The sequence below is a fragment of the Erinaceus europaeus genome, unplaced genomic scaffold, assembly GCF_950295315.1.
Source record: "Erinaceus europaeus unplaced genomic scaffold, mEriEur2.1 scaffold_258, whole genome shotgun sequence".
Taxonomy (NCBI): domain Eukaryota; kingdom Metazoa; phylum Chordata; class Mammalia; order Eulipotyphla; family Erinaceidae; genus Erinaceus; species Erinaceus europaeus.
Window position 1 is genome coordinate 138,277 of NW_026647665.1, and position 19,408 is coordinate 157,684.

The following is a 19,408-nucleotide window of genomic DNA, read 5'->3' on the forward strand; positions in this document are numbered from 1 at the left end:
AAGGGCAACAAAAGGGAAAACAAAAAAAAATTTTTTTAAATGATGAAGTTGTCTTCTTTGCATCTGATTGGATGAAATTGGGGACATTATGTTGAGTGAGATAAGCCAAAAAAAGGACAAATACCAAATGATCTTACTTATTAGTGGGACTTAATAAATAGGGATGGGGGTGGGGCGCAGACCACAAAGTAAAACATGGAGTGGACATGTTTTTATTTATTCATTTATTTATTTTATGCGTGTTGCATTAAAGTTAAGAACTCTGGGGAGGGAGGAGAAGAGGAAAACTTTGGGGGCCATGTACATAATGAAATTGTATGCATGTGTCAATGAATGCACTCTTAAGCATTAATGCCCTCAATAAAGAGAAAAAAAAGTAAAGAAAGTCAGTATGTATAATTAGCAAGGAGAAGAGCTCCCAAGGACACATCTAAGAAGTACTTTTAAAATTAATCTTCAAAAGTTTATTAGACTCTTTAATTACAAATTGTCAAAATTGACTCATTTAAAAACATTACTCTTATATTTCCTAATAAAATATGAACCAATACCTGTTATGAACTGTAGATGAAGATACAGCTTTTGATGTTAAATAATTTACTTAATAAAGTTCATAGAATGTTTATTTTTATATAACACCTTTTCTGTGCTAAAAATCATTTTTAAAAGGAGATACATTACTGAATATTGTCCTTAACAAACCTTGAACCCGATCATCCTCTCACTCATTACTTGTATAGATTATCTCACCTCTAACTTTAACTGCATTCTTAACCAATAAATAGATAAATATGTCGAAGTCATGTATTGATAACCCCATTAATGATGTTTGTGATCCTTTAGTTTCTCTTTTAGGATAACTTTGACACAGATATCATTCAGAGTGCTAAAGAGAGTAAATCTGATGAGGTCCCAAAACCTGTGGCTGAGAAAGCCTCTTCCTGTTCTCTTATTAAAGTGCAAGGCAGTTGGTAGGGATCTGCTAAAAAAAAACAAAACAAAAAAAAACTTCACCTTTGATAATTGTATGATTTAAGACATTTGAACATTTAAAAATAAGTCCCAGATGATAATAGCGATAGCACAATGGTTGTACAAAAAATAATAATAATAAACATATGCCTGAGGCTTATGAGGCCTCAAATTCAGTCCCAGGCACCACCAAATAGCCATACTGAGCAGTACTTGAGTTAGAAGGAAGGACAATAATTTACCAAGATTTAAAATGAGTAGCCTCATTCAGAAGAGTTAGGAGAAGAGTGGAAGGAATATGTAAGACAGAGAATCTGCAGAGCGGAGTAGTCAGATGTAGAGTGTACAAAAGAACGATTTTTCTTTAAACTTCGAGTTTTGAAGGTAATAGCCTTTGTCAATCAAGGATTCAAAATCAAATGTTACTGTATTCTTAAGGATATTTTGTTAACATATAGTCAGTCTTAGAAATAATAAGAATTTTTTCTTGGTTAGTAAGAGAGTTGTTGATATTGGATTTTACCACTCATTTTGGTGACACAAGCCTAAATACTTTAAGCTTCCAAAGGTCAATGAGCAATTTCTTTGTAGAAAAGGGCTTTCTTGCTTGCTTCCTTACAGGGGTTTGTCCCGTGCATGCTGTGCTCTTTTGGCCTCTGAAAGGCTGGAATTGTTTTGTTTTGTTTTGTTTTCTGGTACCATGGTAGAGTGCTGTTCTTTAGATGCAGCTTGTGAATGTTGTCCAATACTTATTCATTTATATTGCTATGAGGATTAGCCATAATGTCTCTTTCCAGTCCCTGAGTTCCACCACTACTAGAGTATTGATTCAACCAGTGTGTTTAATTAGACTGAAAAAAGTCATAATAGTATTATCATTAAATGCTCCAAAAGGAAGGTGTAGTTTATTTAGTTGTCCCAAATATTCAAACTTCAATTAAGATGTCTTTACATTTTTATGTTAGATTCCATTGTTCATTTGAAAGCATAAACATACCTAACCATTACATCTGTTAACCCCTTCATGCTTAGCTTTCCTTCATAAGACAGACTTTGGAATGCAGAGTAAGATGAGATGAGAGGTATTGGCTCCAGACTAACTCCCTCTTTCTTATCATCTTAGTACAAATAACTGGAGCATGTTTTAGGCTACACAAAAGAGTTTTCTAGGTATGCTACCCAAAACAACTTATTTCTCCTATTGTGATTCAAATGAGTTCTCAACTAAGCATAAACATCTATTGATGATCTTCCTTTGCAGCAAATGTATGTGGGTAGTTCTTGCTTTGCATATATATATATATCTTTACTTTTTTAGATTCTAAACTTAAATAATAAAAAATTTTCTCCAACTACATATTAATATAATAACTATTAAGAATATAAGGAACCCAGTATACACTCATTTTGAAAATGACTACAGTATGAAGTTGAGCAAATCAAGGCATAAAAAAATTTACCTGCATCATTAACTAGACTTTTCTGTTCAATTTCAGAATAACTGAACTGTTAAGCCCCAAAGTTTAAATTTTACAATAAACATTAAACTAGGGCTTTACTGCTTTTTTCTAGTAACTACTAAAGTAGATTTATGCTCCAAAAATACTCAGCTCGCGTTAAAAACTTCAAAGAGTGAGAGTCCAAAGAGAAGGTAAGAATGTCTGCCTTGCCTTCCCTATAGTTCAGGTTCAAGCCCTGCCATACTGTGCAGGACTGCCTTGACCCCAGAGGAAACTCTAGTGCTGTAGTGTCTCTCCCCTCCATGTCTGTCTGTCTGTCTGTCTATCATCTGTCTGAAGAAGTCAGTCTAGAGTAGTGATACCATACATTTGCAAGGTCCTGCTGATTCCAACATTTTTTTTTTCTTCAGAACTTGCTAGTGATATAGATACCCAGTGCATTTCTTTGCATTTGCTATAGTAACATACAGTTCATGGCACGGACTCAGGATATTTCCTGTAGCATTATCAGCTGGAGTAACTTATTTAAAACTGATTTTTTTTTTTTAATCTCTAAAGTACAAATAGTTGCATCACTTGTCACATATAATTGCTGTGAGGAATTAAAGAGAAAATGTAGGGCCGGGGAGACTACATCATGATGATGAGTCTTTTGAGATTCATGCCTGAGGAGGCTCTGAGGGTTCAGGTTCAGTACCCAGTACTACTATAAGCCAGAGCTGAGCAGTGCTCTTGTCTCTCTTTCTAGCTTTCTCTCTGCATCTCTGTTTCATAAATAACAAATAAAATGTTTAAAAAGAAAAGAGAGAAAATGTAAGTGCTTAGTACAGAAACCTACATAGAATATGCAAACTATAACTTTTAAATTCTTGATACATCTTTTATGGTCATCTTATGGTTTCAAAATTCATCATCTAAAGGATTTCAACCCTGAGAGATTATAATTACAAGAATATTGAAAATCAAAGTTCTGAATGGTGAAATTCTTTTTTTTTTTGGTTCTTATATACATTTTTTTTTTCAAATTAGAAATGAAATACTGTATTGATTTAGATTTCAAAATATGTATGTGAGGTTGTTTTTCTACAACGTACAGGGAAGCCTTGTATCACCCATGTGACTAACAACAAGACTTGTTACAGAACTCAAGATGACTGTTTTCATCACTGGTCAGTTTGAGTGGCCAAAGTTCAAAGTTAAATTCCTTGATTTAGATTTAGGTAGTTGATAATGAATGATGGTAGGATGACATAGATAGTCCCACCCAGAGCTGATCTGAAGCATGGGGTCAGATATAATGTGGTAGAAAACAATAGAGTGGACATTTTTCCCTTTCTAGGACTTTAATAGTGTATCATCAGATAGCATGGCTTGAACTGAACCATTTCAGTAAAAATCTGTCAGTTCCTTGAAGCTAATGCTATTCTAGTAAAATTTTGATCACTGCTTTAATCAGGTCATGCGGCCACTGGCCTTTTTTTTTTTTTCAAAGCATCTTCACTTATATCCACTTTCTCTGTAGACATCTAGTTCAAAAAGTAGAAAAGCATTTGCATTTCCGGTATTTGGAGTTGTACTCAGAGCTAAGGTGGTTAGAATTGGGACTGAAAAGAGGATTGCTTTCCGGCAGTGAAATCACACTATCTTAAGCATTCACCTTCTGTAGTTCGTTGCACATTGATTTGTCTCACATAGAATGTTACCTTTGAAAAGGATTGGAAACTCTGAGGAGGAAAAAAATGATAGACTCCTCTAAATTACAAACATAATTGTATTTTTTAACCCAGTATATTTCCCAAATTCTATTTTTCTGCAAGTTTGGGTAGGGGTGAGAGAAGGAAAATAACCATATGTGTTTCACCTGTGCAACATTTCCTATTTGACTAGGAATAGTGGTGATTGTTTAAGAGTGATATTTAACCGAGGCTTGGGCATCTGTCTGTATATAATAGATAAATATGAGCATTAATTGCATGGGAAAGTTAATACATTTTCTACCTTTCTCCTCTCCCTGTTCTAACCCAACTATATAGGTAGAAAGAATATTTATCATTTAGAAATAGTATTACAAAGCTTTCCTTTCCAGAATAAGCATAAGATTATCATTGTTTCTGAAATTCAGCCTCCAGTGTTACTTTAAGGATTTTGATATGCTTTTTAGGACTATTGAGAAATGTTAATTTTTAAACAACCAGTTATCCAACCTTTCTTATCAAGAATGACTTCTTAATTTAAATAGTAGAGATGTGTTCTTTACTGGATTTTTTACATACTACATAACTTTTGAAGTTCTGGTTGAAATTTCAAGTTCTACTTTAACAGCATAGTCCATTTCAATTTTTTATTTGAAGTTTTATTTCAAAATTTAGAATTTGAAAAGTAAATCTTTTGAGCTGTCGGAAAAGTCATAATGTTAAGCCCCAAAGTTTATATTTTACAATAAACATTAAACTAGGGCTTTACTACTAGTTTTTTTTTTCTAGTAACTACTAAAGTAGATTTATGAGATACCACTTTATACTCACTGGGATGACGATAGTTTTTAAAGAGAAGTAAGAGTTGGTGAGAATGCCAAGAAACTGGGACCCTTGTTTATTGCTACCAGTACTGAAAAATGGTGTATTCCTCATGGAAAACACTAATTTTTCCTTAAAACTTAAATGTAAGCACCAACATTATGCCTCAGCAATGCTACTCCTAAATTCTAAAAGAATTAAAAAAAGATAACTCCAATACTTGAGCATGAATTTGCTTCATAGCACTATGCATGAAAGCCAAAAAGTAAAAATCTACATATCCTTGAATATACAATTAGATAAATTGTATATATAGTGGAATATCATTTGGTGATAAAAAGGAATGTTCAACATGGATGAATCTGGAAAATCATTACATGGAAGAAGATGAATCCAAGATGCCCATATACAGTATGGTTAAATGGTTAAAATGATTTTTATATTTGAATTTTACTGTAATCAAAAGTAGTGGTAAATCTAAAGAAGGGGGTGGCTAAAATAGCTTTTCTGGACTAATGGAGACTGAAGGGAGATGACAATTAAATGCCATATTTGATTGTGAATTAGGGGGGAGTTGTTATAAAGGAAATTTTTGGACAGTTACATAAATTTGAAAATAAACTTTATTTAGATATTAGCTATTACAATGGCATGTAAGAAAATGTCTTCGTTGAAGTATATACTTAAGTATTTAAGTAGAAAGGGCTATGTATCGCCAGCTTTCAAAATAATACAAAAATTATCTGTATAAGTAAGATGAGTAAAACATACACAACAGTTTCTTGGATGGCTCTTTTTACAGTCCTGAGTTTGAAATCAATTTCTTAGTGAAAAAATTTGCTGTTATAGTCCTCATGCATTAGCCTCTTTTTCTTCATCTGAAATTTATTTTTAATCTCGTGGTAAAAAACAAACATGGTATGAGAGCTATCTAAACCTATCTTGAAACATTGGACTATGTGCTCATTTTGTTGTCAGCTTGAAGAGTGATCTCTGAAAGTTTTCAAGCAGGGCCATGCATTGTGTCTGCCACAAATAAAGACAGAAAAGCACTGTCTTAAGTGGAATCTGATACCAAATCATGGTACTGTTTTGTTGGCTAAGAATGAATTTCCATACATCTTACGTTAACAGCCTTATATCTTAACAAGCAAATATCTAGTAGAGGCAATACTGAATTGGTTTACTAAGATCATAACAATATTTATGTTTTCAGTTGGTTAACCAGTATTTTTTTTCCTTTGTTGTGTGTGATGGGATCTTCACTAGACAGAGGTAACCTGTTGGGTAGTTGTGTACATGGATGCTGGTGTGATAGTGCTTGTTGGTTTATTTTTCATGGTACTCCTAACGAGGTTATGCTTGCAATGCCACTTATTATTTTGTGCTTGCATGACCTTACTTTGTACTTCGTTGGCTTGTGTTCTTAAAAACTCTTGTTTCTTCTTTTGGTATCCAGAATAACTCCTGGAATATCTTTGTTTTGTCCAGAACTTATGGGAATTAGCTCCAAGCCTAACTCTTTGGTGGATCCTTTTCAGTTTATGTCATTATTTATGTTCTGTATAGGTATTGATATTCAGTATATGTTCTGACCAGGAATTCAGAAAACAGGACGATTTGCCTAAATACCCACAGACCATTACTGTAGCTGAGAATTAAATCTCCTTGTGGGTTTTATAAAGTAGAGAAAATGTATATATGCTTAGAGTAAAAGTTAAATTTTAGGAGAGTGTCACCAGATAGCTGAATTTTAGGAGCTTCTACCAAGGTAATGATAAATATCATTATATTAAATCATGCCTAAAGCTTGGCATGCATGTCTAAAGTGAATTTATTTCAGACTTGCTTTCTCTACAATCTGGTCTTGATTCCAAAACGTAGATTCATGGGGTCATAAATGAAGATTAAGATTCCACACATTAGTTTTCTGAGCATTTGTGTGGGCCTTTAATTGACTATATCCTCACTTCTGATCACTAACAGTGTAAGTTTTTTAAAGCTAAGAAACAAAACCAGCCCTGAAGTAACAATTGTGTATATTAAATAACAGGAGATCACAAAACTGAGATTATTTTCCAATGTTCGTCTTAAGACAGCGTTAAGACAAATAAGCAAAATCTTTTGTCTTATGATTTTCATCATCTTGAAAACTGTAAAGGATCCATTGGTCTGGAATGGCCAACAGAGAAATACTTATGAGAAATGTAAAATTGTCAGACAAATGACTCAAGCCTAACATTTAAATTTTCTTTTTTTTTTTTTAATCTTTTCATGGGACCTGTACACTTAACAGAGAATTGCCCAGGAACGAGAAATATTTGCTGATGAAGACAGTATATTTTATACCCTTGGAGAATGTGGACTCATATCATTTTCAGATTACATTTTCCTTACAACTGTTCTTTCTAGTAAGTATAACTTTCTTTTTATTCATTAAAACAAAATGCATAGAAGTGTAAAATATGTTGATTGGAAAGGAAAACATTTATAGAATCATTTAATTTCCCATTACATGAGATTTCATTTGTTTTCCTTTTTCTATAACATATGTAGGACCACCTTATAAGGAGAAAGAAAAAATGAGTGAGCAAAGGTTTTTTTTGTTAAAAAAAAAAAAGACTATAAAGGTACATCTACTTTTAACTATTGAAGATCTTTATTCTGCTGAGATAATTTATATATTGCCTTCTGCTGTAACCTCCTCTAACTTCACCAGTACACACACATCTGTCATTTCCTCCACTAAAGAAGAAGACTGACTTGGTTATTCTATTTGTGTTGTATATTTATTTTTGAATCATGACGAATTGCCTGTTAATACACAAAACTCAGGTCATTTGAAACACTGGTGAAGCTCTGATTTTTTTTTAAGCTAAACAATTTTATTAATTTGTATGCTAATCTGTTTCTTGATTAAATATTTCCTTTAGTTAGTGTGACTTTCTGGAAACCATTCAAAAGAAAAGAAGTCTTTCTAGCTCTCTGTGTACACTCTGTTAGAATCTACCTATTGAATCACAGAGATCTGATTGTGTATTTGAAGGAGATGGTTCTCATATCAAGCAGAAATAAAGATCTCTACCTTCCCTTCTATGTAACTTTATAAAACAAAAATATGTCAGTGTTTTTAATTTTTTTTCCAACTTCATTATTACTTAGTTGAGGAAACATTGATTTATAGGATTTCTGTCACAGGACTGCATGTCCACATTTTTATGATAACTATTAGTGTGGTATATTTCACCCTCCACCAAATCACCATCCTACTTCCAAAAGGTTGACTATTACAAACCGCAAGGCCACAAACATGGGTGTGCGTAAATCTTTTTAGATAGATGTTTCTGTGTTTATATATATATATATATATAATTTTCATTTATAAAAAGGAAACATTGACAAGAACCATAGGATAAGAGGGGTACAACTCCACACAATTCCCACCACCAGAACTCCGTATCCCATCCCCTCCTTCGATAGCTTTCCTATTCTTTATCCCTCTGGCAGAATGAACCCAGAGTCACTATGGGGTGCAGAAGGTGGAAGGTCTGGCTGAACGTGGGCACTGACAGGTCAATCCATACTCCCAGTCTGTCTCTCTCTTTCCTGGTGGGGTGGGGTTCTGGGGAAGTGGGTCTCCAGGACACATTGGTAGGGTCGTCTGCCCAGGAAAGTCCAGTTGGCATCATGTTAGCATCTGAACCTGGTGGCTAAAAAAAGTTAACATATAGAGCCAAATAAATTGTTGACTAATTATGAACCTAAAGACTGTTCAGATGAAGAGTTGGGGGGGGGAGGTGTCTCCATTGTTTAGATAGTTAGTAATCCTATTTTAGTTATATTCCAAAGAGCCCATGACTATAGTAGTTTTTTCTTTTCTTTTTTCTGAGCCTGGCATCAGATATGCAGGTGGATCCAAGTTATTCTTTGGAGAGATGATGTCATGGCTGGAAAAAGGACCAGAAAGCTGGATCAGAGAAGAGAGTAGCTCCCAAATATGGGAAAGGCGTATAAATATTGTTAACTGTAAATCCCATTGATTTTATCTGATCTGGGGCCTATATTCAGCTATGTGACCTCTGCATCCCTCTAGATCTGAGCTCACATTCTGTGGTCATGAGTAGAAACGTTCCAAGTTGCCCCAATTTCAGGACCCATCTTCCTCAAGTGGAAGATAAAAGTATGTTGTCCCCCCTCCCTTCAGAGGATGGAACATTCTCTACTGTGGTTGATCTTTGTTGAAGGCAAGGTCCTATGGGGGCCCACAGAGGGGTCTATTGTGTTGTTCCTGATATAGATGACCAGTAACAATGGAGAGAAGGATTTATTCAAGGTCTAGGCCCATCATGTCTGTTTGGGAATCTCAGGACTCCCTGATTAGTGCCCCAACTGATGGGGTGGCCTGATAGTGACTAAAGAGTCATCATTAAAGTATGCCAGTCTCTTGCCCTTATTCAGTTTTTGCAGTCCTTGCTTTTATAAGGTTAGCTTTGGAGTGACTAAGGAAAGTGTAATAGGAGGTAGGTGAGGAGGTTATCTACTAAGTAGACACTATTTCACTAGGAACTTTATGGTGTCTTTTTAGGTCTTTCTATTTGCTTGCTGCATATACTGACTCACTGCAGACTATTTTGTATTTTTGCTTTCAGGTATATATTTTGCCCTAAATTTTGGATACATGTGAACATATAGCCTATCTCATGGGACCTGGTCTATATCTAGGTTTTGGGACTTTGTTAGGAAGTGAACCACCTGCTTCACTACCTGTGAAGTGACCCCTTTGCAGGTGGGGAGCCAGGGACTCAAACCAGTCCTTGCGTTTTGCGCCATGTGCGTTTAACCTGCTGTGCTACCACCTGACTCCCTAGTTTCTGGGATTTTAAAAAGTTTTTCCTGGGGTGTAGCTATGAAGTAACAGCAGATTTATAGTGTTCTCCTCATCAACTAGAAAAAGCAAAGAAATCAAATGAAAAGTCAACAAAATACAACCAGGATTTCTTCAGAAACTCACCTAGCCACTGGCGAGTATAGGCATATGTGGCTCGTGGACAGAAAAGGGGTGAGGGAGAGATACCCAGGACTAAACAGTCCTACTCAGGGACAGATGGCACCAAATTGGGAGACAAGTAGCTGAGACGTACCACAAGAAGAAGAAGAAAACAACAACAACAATAAAAGGTGGGGGGGGGGAGAAAAGGATAAAAATCTCCCCTTCCCCACAACTGTAACTTCGAAAATAACTCACTTAGCCTGTACTCACAAGTGGGTACAGGGAAGCCTGATCAGGAGTGAGGGTGAGGGTAAAGGTCTGAAAACCTACGACGCCATGTCTAGTGGCAGTGGGTGTCATTTTGATACTTAAAAAACAGCACATGGAAGAAAGAAATCAAGGAATTTTGGAGGCCATAAATCTTGCTTTTTCTTTGAACAGTAAGGAGAAAGGAGTTCTCCAAGGCTGCAACCACCCCCACTGCAACAGCAGCAGGGAGACCTTAGGCTGACATCAAAGACACTAAACCAGCCTGGTGACAAAGGATGAACTCTCTCCTGCCCCATCAAGCTATGTAAACAGGGAAGTCAAACACCTTATCCACAGCACCTCCTGGGGGCACAGCAGCAAGAGCCACACTAATTGTGGAAACTGAGAAATACACAGTAATGACAGAAACCCCAAGTGACCACACACAGATCTAGAAAAATATGACAGATAAAGTTCAGAAAACTCATTATGAAGTCAATTCAAGAAACCTAAACTACAGAAAGATAGAGACAGGCTCAGGGTATGGAACAACCTATCAATGCCCATGTCCCCAGAGAAGCAATTACAGAAGCCAGAATTCCTACTCCCTGCACACCAAAACAGCCTTGGTCCATACTCCCAGTGGGGGAGAAGTGATAGGATAAAGATAAGAGGACTCTAAACTTTAGCTCCAACAGCACCCAGAGAGAGAGAAGGAAAAGGAGAGGGATATATGGAAGTAGTTATACTGTCATGAATGGCTTGGAGGGGAAGAGAGGATTGAATCAGGAAAAAAAGGGGGGAGGTTGGCAATTATGTATAAATGTGGACAGATAGTTGTAGAGATGATGGCTGGCCCTGTCTACAACCTCAGGGGGAACTGTAGTTAATTGCAGTGGGAAGACTGAAGATTCAGAACTCTGGTGTCAGGAATGGTATAATATAAAAAAAATAAAGAACATAAATGGTTAAAAAAAAAAAAAAGGAAAGAAAGAAAAGAAAAAAGAAACCTAAACTTAAGATTCAAGAACACCAAATAATTACAAAGTACAGGGGGGAAACCTCCAAATATAACTGCAGGGCATAAAGAACACATTTAAAATTTTTGTTTTTATTTATAAAAAAGAAAACATTAACTACACCACAGGATAAGAGGGCTGCACTTCCACACAGTTCCCACCACCAGAACTCTGTATCCCATCCCCTCCCCTGATAGCTTTCCTATTCTTTAACCCTCTGGGAGTATGGACCCAAGGTCATTGTGGGATGCAGAAGGTGGAAGGTCTGGCTTCTGTAATTGCTTCCCCGCTGAACATGGGCATTGACAGGTCGATCCATACTCCTGGCCTGCCTCTCTCTTTCCCTAGTGGGGCGGGGTTCTGGGGAATTGGAGCTCCAGGACACATTGGTGGGGTTGTCTGTCCAGGGAAGTCTGGCTGGCATCCTGCTGGCATTTGGAACCTGGTGACTGAAAAGAGAGTTAATATACAAAGCCAAACAAATTGTTGAGTAATCATGGACCTAAAGGCTGGAATAGTGCAGATGAAGGGTTGGGGGCCCTCCATTTTATAGATAGCTAGTAGGCATATTTTAGTTATATTCCAAAGGCCTGTGGCTATACTAGTTTTTTTTTCTTCATAAGTGTTGAAGTAGGTTTGCAGGTGTCTTTCTCTTTCCCCTCAGTCTTCCCCTCCTCTCTCAATTTCTTTCTATTCTATCCATCAACAATAGCAATGGCAACAATAAAAATAACAAGGACAACAATAAGGGCAACAAAATGAGAAAAATAGCCTCCAGGAGCAGTGGATTTGTAGTGCAGGCACCAAGCCCCAGCAATAACCGTGGAAGGAAAATAATAATAATAAGGAATGAGAGAGATGAAATTACAACTGAAGATGGGAAGATACAAATAATTATACATGATATTATCAACATCTCTAGTTTCCTATATTCAGAATTTATATATTTGAACCCCTCTTATTCCTAATTTATAAATTCTGTTGCTCTATATCTCATTTCTCTGATAGGCTTAGTGGACCAACTTGAATATTTTTTTTAATCATTTCATTAGGGAAATGGCAAACGCTAGAAGAAGAATTAGGGAAATGATGATTTACAAAACAGTTGTTACCTGAGTACAGATTTTTTAAATCTTTATTGGGGAATTAATGTTTTACATTTGAAAGTAAATACAATAGTTTGTACATGTATAATATTTCCCAGTTTCCCATATAACAAAACAACCCCCACTAGGTCCTCTGTCACTCTTTTTGGACCTGTATTCTCCCCCCATCCACCCCAGAGTCTTTCACTTTGGTGCAGTACGCCAACTCCAGTTCAGGTTCTACTTGTGTTTTCTCTTCTGATCTTGTTTTTCAATTTCTACCTGAGAGTGAGATCATCCCATATTCATCCTTCTGTTTCTGACTTATTTCACTTAACATGAATTTTTCTTTTTTTTAAATTTTTATTTATTTTTTTCTAATTTTTTTTACATTTATTTATTTTCCCTGTTGCCCTTTTTTTTTTTTCTTTTGTTATTGATGTCCTTGTTGTTGGATGGGACAGAGAGAAATGGAGAGAGGAGGGGAAGACAGAGGGGGAGAGAAAGATAGACACCTGCAGACCTGCTTCACCACCTGTGAAGCAACTGCTCTGCAGGTGGGGAGCCAGGGACTCGAACTGGGATCCTTCTGCTGGTCCTTGTGCTTAGTGCCACATGTGCTTAACCTGCTGTGCTACCGCCCGACTCCCAACATGAATTTTTCAAGCTCCATCCAAGATCAGTTGAAAATGATAAAGTCAACATTTTTTTTCCAAATAATCCTTTATTGAAGCATCTTCCTTTTTTTTTTAAGTCACCATTTTTAATAGCTGAGTAGTGTATATGCCACAACTTGCTCAGCCACTCATGTTGTTGGATACCTGAGTTGCTTCCAGGTTTTGGCTATTACAAATTGTGCTGCTAAGAACATATATGTACACAGATCTTTTTGCATGTGTGTGTTGGGTTCCTTAGCATACATCCCCAAGAGAGGAGTTGCAGTGTCATAGGGTAGGTCCATTTCTAGCCTTCTGAGAGTTCTCCAGACTGCTCTCCACAGAGGTTGGACCAATTGACATTTCCACCAGCAGTGCAGGAGGGTTCCTTTGACCCCACAACCTCTCCAGCATTTGTTGCTGTTACCTTTTCTGATGTATGACATTCTCACAGGAGTGAAGTGGTATCTCATTATTGTCTTTATTTGCATTTCTCTGACAATCAATGAATTGGAGCATTTTTCCTTGTTTCTCGGCCTTTTGGATCTCCTCTGTGGTGAATATTCTGTCCATGACCTCTCCCCATTTTTGGATGGAGTTACGTGCTTACTTGTGGTTGAGTTGGGCAAGCTCTTTATATATTCTGGTTATTAGCCTCTTGTCTAATGTATGGTATGTAGAGATCTTCTCCCATTCTGTGAGGGGTCTCTTGGTTTGGGTAGTAGTTTCTTTAGCTGTGCAGAAGCTTTTTAATTTGAGGTAGTCCCATATGTTTATACTTGCCTTAGTCTTCTTTGTAATTGGATTCGTTTCATTGAAGATGTCTTTAAAATTTATGCAGAAAGAGTTCTGCCAATATTTTCCTCTAAGTATCTGATAGTTTGTGGTCTAACATCCAAGTCCTTGATCCACTTGGAATTTGCTTTTGTATTTGGTAAAATATAATGGTTCAGTTTCATTCTTCTGCATGTTTCAACCCATTTTTTCTAGCACCATTTGTTGAAGAGACTGCTTTCCCTATTTAATAGTCTGGGCACCTTTGTCAAAGATTAGATGTCCATAGGTGTAATCTGTCAAGTTGAGAGAGAGGGGTATTGAAGTCCCCTACTATGACTGTATTGCTGTTAATATATTGCTGTAGCTCTTTCAGTAGATGTTTGATGTATTTAGAAGGCTTCTCATTGGGTGCATTGATCTTAATAATTGCTATTAAGATTAATTATTATTAATGCTCTGATCCTCTGAGCATTAAGTAATGTCCATCCCTATGTTTTTAAATTTTATTTATTTTAAAGTCTATTGTGTCAGATATGAGAATAGCTGTTCCTGCTCTTTTTTGTGGGCCATTGGTTTGTATGATAGTTTTCCATTCTTTCACTTTGAGTCTGTGTTTGTCTTGTTCAATTAGGTGGGTTTCCTGTAGACAGCATATTGTTGGATTCTGTTTTCTGATCCATCTTCCTACTCTGTGCCTTTTAATAGGTGAATTCAGGCCACTGACATTTATTGATATCAAATATTGAAGATATTTTACCGCCATTCTTGTAGATTATTTTAGAGTGTTCTGATCTGTGGCCTGTTTATGGTGGTCTGACTGTTCATAGAGACCTTTCAGAACTTCTTTCAGGGAAGGCTTGGTGATAGTTGATTCTTTCAACTGTTGCTTATCTGAGGTTTTTATGCCTCCATCTAGTCTGAATGACAGTCTAGCAGGATACAGTAGTCTTGGTTGAAAGCCCTTCTCATTGAGCACTCGATGGGTATCTTTCTTGCCATTCTCTTCTGGTCTGTTGTGTTTCTGTGGAGAAGTCTGCTACAAATTTTATGGGTTTTCCTGTTTAAATGACTCTTTGTTTTTCTCTTGCAGCCTTCAGGATCCTTTTTTATTCTTATTCCTTTCCATTCTAAATATGATGTGTCTTGGTGTTTTTGAGTCTGGGTTAATTCTGTTCCAGACCATCTGGGCTTCTTGAACCTTTATGTCTTTGATGTTGTCTAGTCTAGTGAAGTTCTCAGCTATTATGTCCTGAAGAATGCTTTCTTCCTCTCCCTCTCTTTCTTCCTCTGGTAAGCCAATAATATATTATTTCTTTTGAAGTCATCCTATAGGACTCTGTTGTTGTTTTCAGCATCTATTAATCTCTTTTTGAGATCTCTTACTTCTTTTTTAGTTGTCTCTAATTCATCCTCAATCTTGCTAATTCTGTCTTCAGCCTCATTGATTCTATTCTCTCTGCCCTCTACTGCTTTCTGGAGTTCATCTATTTTGTTGCCCTGCTCTGATACTGTTTTAGCTTGTTCAGCTAGTTGCCTTCTTAGCTCAGTGATTTCAGTTTTCAGCTCTCTAATAACCTTGAGATAGAGTTTCCTTCCAAAGTCTCATTTGTTGTTTTTACATTTCTGATGACAATTCTTTCAAACTTCTTACTCACTCCTGTTATTATTTCCTTAACTAGTGTTTGGATGTTAATGTCATTATTTTGTGCTTCACCCTTTGGGGGGCTTTTAGCTGGACTCTTGTCCTTGTTCATTTCTCCAATATTTCTTCTTATTGGTTTAACTATTCTATATAGTATGTTATGAGGTCTCTCGTATCTTTCAAATTCCTGATCACTCTTACCTGGATTGACTTGTGTCTAAGTAAGGTACATAAAGGGCTCAGAGTTGTGGAAATTAGCAGTTTCATATTATTTTAATCCCTGAGTTGGAGCATAGTGCCTTTTAAAGCCTCTTTTGTTCTTTTTTCCCCCTGTAGGCTATGGGAGCCTGAGAGCTTTTAAACTATAAGTAGGCTTCTTAGAGTAATCCCTCCTGACCAAGAGATAAAGCAGGGTGGGGGAGAGATAATACAGTGGTTATGCAAAGAGACTCTCACACCCCAAGGATACAAAGCTCCAGGCTCAATTCAGCCTCTCTGCCAAGCGGGGCAGCACTGCTGAGCCCTGTGAGTTTCTAAACAGTCCTGTTTATAGTCTGTAGGTTCTGAGGCAAGTATTCACTATGTTCTCATCAGGAGAACAGTATGGAAAGGCTCCCACCACACAGCCCCACCACTAGGACATCAAGGTGTAGCTCTTCTCCTGAGTTTTCCTGGTCAGTTCTCTGTTCCCAATTGTCAGCACAGGGCCTCCTCTCTACTGCTCCAGCCTCTGAGGGCAGTAGCAATGGAGACTCACAGTTGGCATCTGGTGAGTCTTAGGGGAGTCCTCTCCTCCCTTCAGCGCCTTTTTCTTGGTAAAACAGGTAAAACAGACTGGAGGTGGTGCCTCCACTGGTAAACTGCCGGACTGTTACCAGCCACTTAATCTCTCCCTAGGTTCCTCTCTGTCCACAGGCCACACGTATTTGCACACAGGGGTGATTTGGTGGGTTCCTGAAGTCGTTCTAGTCCTGCCTTGTTGCGGTCCCAGATGATCTATCTCCTTTGGTATTCCTAGTTGACCCAGCAGAGGAGAGGAGAGAAACACAGCTCCGGAGAGAGTACAGATTTGTATTTACTCATTTTAGGTGTCTGCATATCACTTAAATCCTCTTCTAGCATGTTGCGATGGTTCCCCAATCCCCTCTCTACTCTCCTCCTCCCCCTAGCCAGAGTCTCTGTCTTTGCTGCAACAGATCACACCTAATCCAATTTAACATGAGCCACTGGCACCTGCATTAAGTAGATTATTAAATATTTACTAAACAAGTAATCATTAATAAAATACATACTCACTTCAGGGGAGGTGAAGAGATTGTCAATAATTACTGTTAATAAATAATTTTCAAGAGCCTCTGATACTTAAAATAGTTTAATACAAATTAAATGGAAATGCAGAAGCATTATAATTAGTGACTTAATTTTCTGAATTAACTAGCGAAGCACCAACTGATGGTCACGAAGAAGGGTTACCACAATTTCTCTGGAATGCCATATGCCATTTATTCATTTGGATCATCCTTGCTAATGTTAATTGTCACTGGGTAATGGTTATGTAATTTACAATCTGGGTATTGACCAATGAGAATTATGAAATATTTATTTTGTACTTCTATCTTCAGATGTCTTCTAACAGGGTGGGAATAGATAACACAATAGTTTTGCAAAAAGACTTTCCTGCCTGAGTTTCCAAAGTCCCAGGTTCAATCCCCTGCACCACCAGGAACCAGAACTGAACAGTGCTCTGGTAAATAACAATAATAGTAATTTGTTTTTTGAGTAATGAGCAAATGTCCTCTAACTAGAGCCATTAACCCTGTGGACTGATAATAAGGAACCAAATATAGAGAGCTTAAGAAGGTATTAATAAAGCAATTTTAAAAGTTAATTATTAAACATCTTTTTATTGAGGGGGGTTAATGCCTTACAACTTCATTTTGCACCAGGACCCCAGTTCTCTTTCATCTCTCCCTCCCTCCCCTTCCCCAGATTCCTTTGATGTAGTACACCATTTCCAGTCCGCGTTTTGTGTTCTCCCTCCTTGTTCCTATTTATTACATCTGCCTTATAAGTGAGATCATTTGGTATTAGTTCTTCTATTTTGGGCTTATCTCACTTAATATAATGTCTTCTAGATCCACCCAAGATGAATCAAAGGAGCCGACCTCACTGTTTTTACAGCTGAATAGTATAGTCTATCGTACTTATATACCCCCTTTTTTTTTTTAAAGCACTTGTCTGTCTTTGGCCTTCTGGGTTGCTTCCAGATTGGGCTACTACAGATTGTGCTGCTATGAACATAGATATACATATATTGCTTCTGATAGGTGCTTTTGTTTCCTTTGGGTAAAATCCCCAGGAGAGAAATTGCTGAGTCATATTCCTAGGGTTCTGAGAAATCTCCAGACTGTATTAAACATCTTCTTTACTACATACTTTTATCAGTCTTTCAAAAGTCACTAGAAATAGAAAAAAAAAGTATATTTTCACTACCTAGAAACACAGCCCTAATGAAAATCAGATATAGTTCACTGTATCATGATTTTTGTGCCTTTAAAGGTCAGTAATCAGTGGTAAAATTGAATTTGGTGGGTTTCCACTGTAGCAGGACTTGGATTCACTAACAAACTGCATCCTTATTGCGATGCATCTTTGCCACACACATAAATCTTCTGAGAACTACAACAAAAGTTTGTAATATTATATTTCTCTTGCTGTGGAGAAGTTAATAGCATATCACAAAATGTATGTGACTTAGACAAAGTGCTACTCACCAGAGCCATCCTATCTAATGAAAATGATACTAAAGTTATCAATAAGTTTTTAATGTTTTGCATTGTTGAAAAATATGGGCAAGGCAGTGTACTGAAATCGATCAAAGATTTAAGTCAGTTACAAATCTTTTTAATTGGGACACCAGACTTGGAAAAGTCATAGAGAAAATTTCATTTAGCCAATTTTTAAAAATATTTATTTATTCCCTTTTGTTGCCTATGTTTTTTATTGTTGTAGTTATTGATGTCGTAATTGTTGGATAGGACAGAGAGAAGTGGAGAGACTAGGGGAAGACAGGGGGAGAGAAAGAGAGACACCTGCAGACCTGCTTCACCGCTTGTGAAGCGAACTCCCCTGCAGGTGGGGAGCTGGAGGCTCGAACTGGGATCCTCATGCCGGTCCTTGTGCTTTGCGCCATGTGCGCTTAACCTGTTGTGCTACCTCGTGACTCCTTTTTTAGCTAATTTTTATGTTTTATCTGCCAGTGCTAAATTGACATTATGAAGAATATCACAAAGAATTTTAAAGACTGATTTATCCAGTGTTATTTTAGCCCGCAGGATATACTTGCAATTTCAGAAACCGTATCTGCATGCTGTAAGACTAAAGTACCTCAGCATATTACTTACTACTAACTTTTTTCTCTTGCATGGCGTCTTCTTATGGCTAATTCATTGACTTTAGAATAATGCTTTTAAGTGCATCAACTATTTATAATGTTAAGTTCATGTTGAGTGAGGTGCATTCATAACACCATGTCATTTCAGCAGCACCCAGTGCTATAGAAAGTTGAAGCATTTTTAGTTACCAGTCACATAAGAATTTTAGTCCAGATAAGTAAGAAATAAGTAATATTTATGTTTGCTCTCCTAGAGCTGCTTGTGACTATATTTGGATACTAAATATTTTCTCTTATCCTTAAAAAGGAAGTTTGTCCTTTGGGATAGCAACTGTTTGAAATTTATTCAGGTGGTTCATAAGGTCAAAGAGAGAAGGAAATTTAAGGAAATAGGGACTGGGTGGTGGTGTAGCAGTTTAAGCTCTTCCTCTCTTCCTCTGTCTCCTTCTCCCCTCTCAGTTTCCCTCTGTCCTATCAAAAAAAAAAAGAAGGCTGCTGGGAGCAGTAGATTCATTATTCAGGCAGGCACTCAGGCCCAGCAATAGTCCTGGTGACGATATGTTAACTCCTTTTTCAGCCACCAGTTTCTAGATGGTACCATGATGCCAACTGGACTTCCCTGAGCAGATGACCCCACCAGTGTGTCCT

The 19,408-nt window shown here is 37.1% G+C and overlaps 1 protein-coding gene across 2 annotated transcripts in view; it reads left to right on the forward strand.

The window, feature by feature from the left end:
- The window catches only part of LOC103128537 (calcium uptake protein 1, mitochondrial), an 86,216-nt gene that overhangs the window by 51,680 nt on the left and 15,128 nt on the right, over positions 1–19,408 (forward strand). For both annotated transcript variants that reach the window (XM_060184225.1, XM_060184226.1), the window contains exon 6: positions 7,245–7,359. In XM_060184225.1, the coding sequence (XP_060040208.1) occupies positions 7,245–7,359 (115 nt within the window). The remainder of the gene's footprint in view (positions 1–7,244; positions 7,360–19,408) is intronic.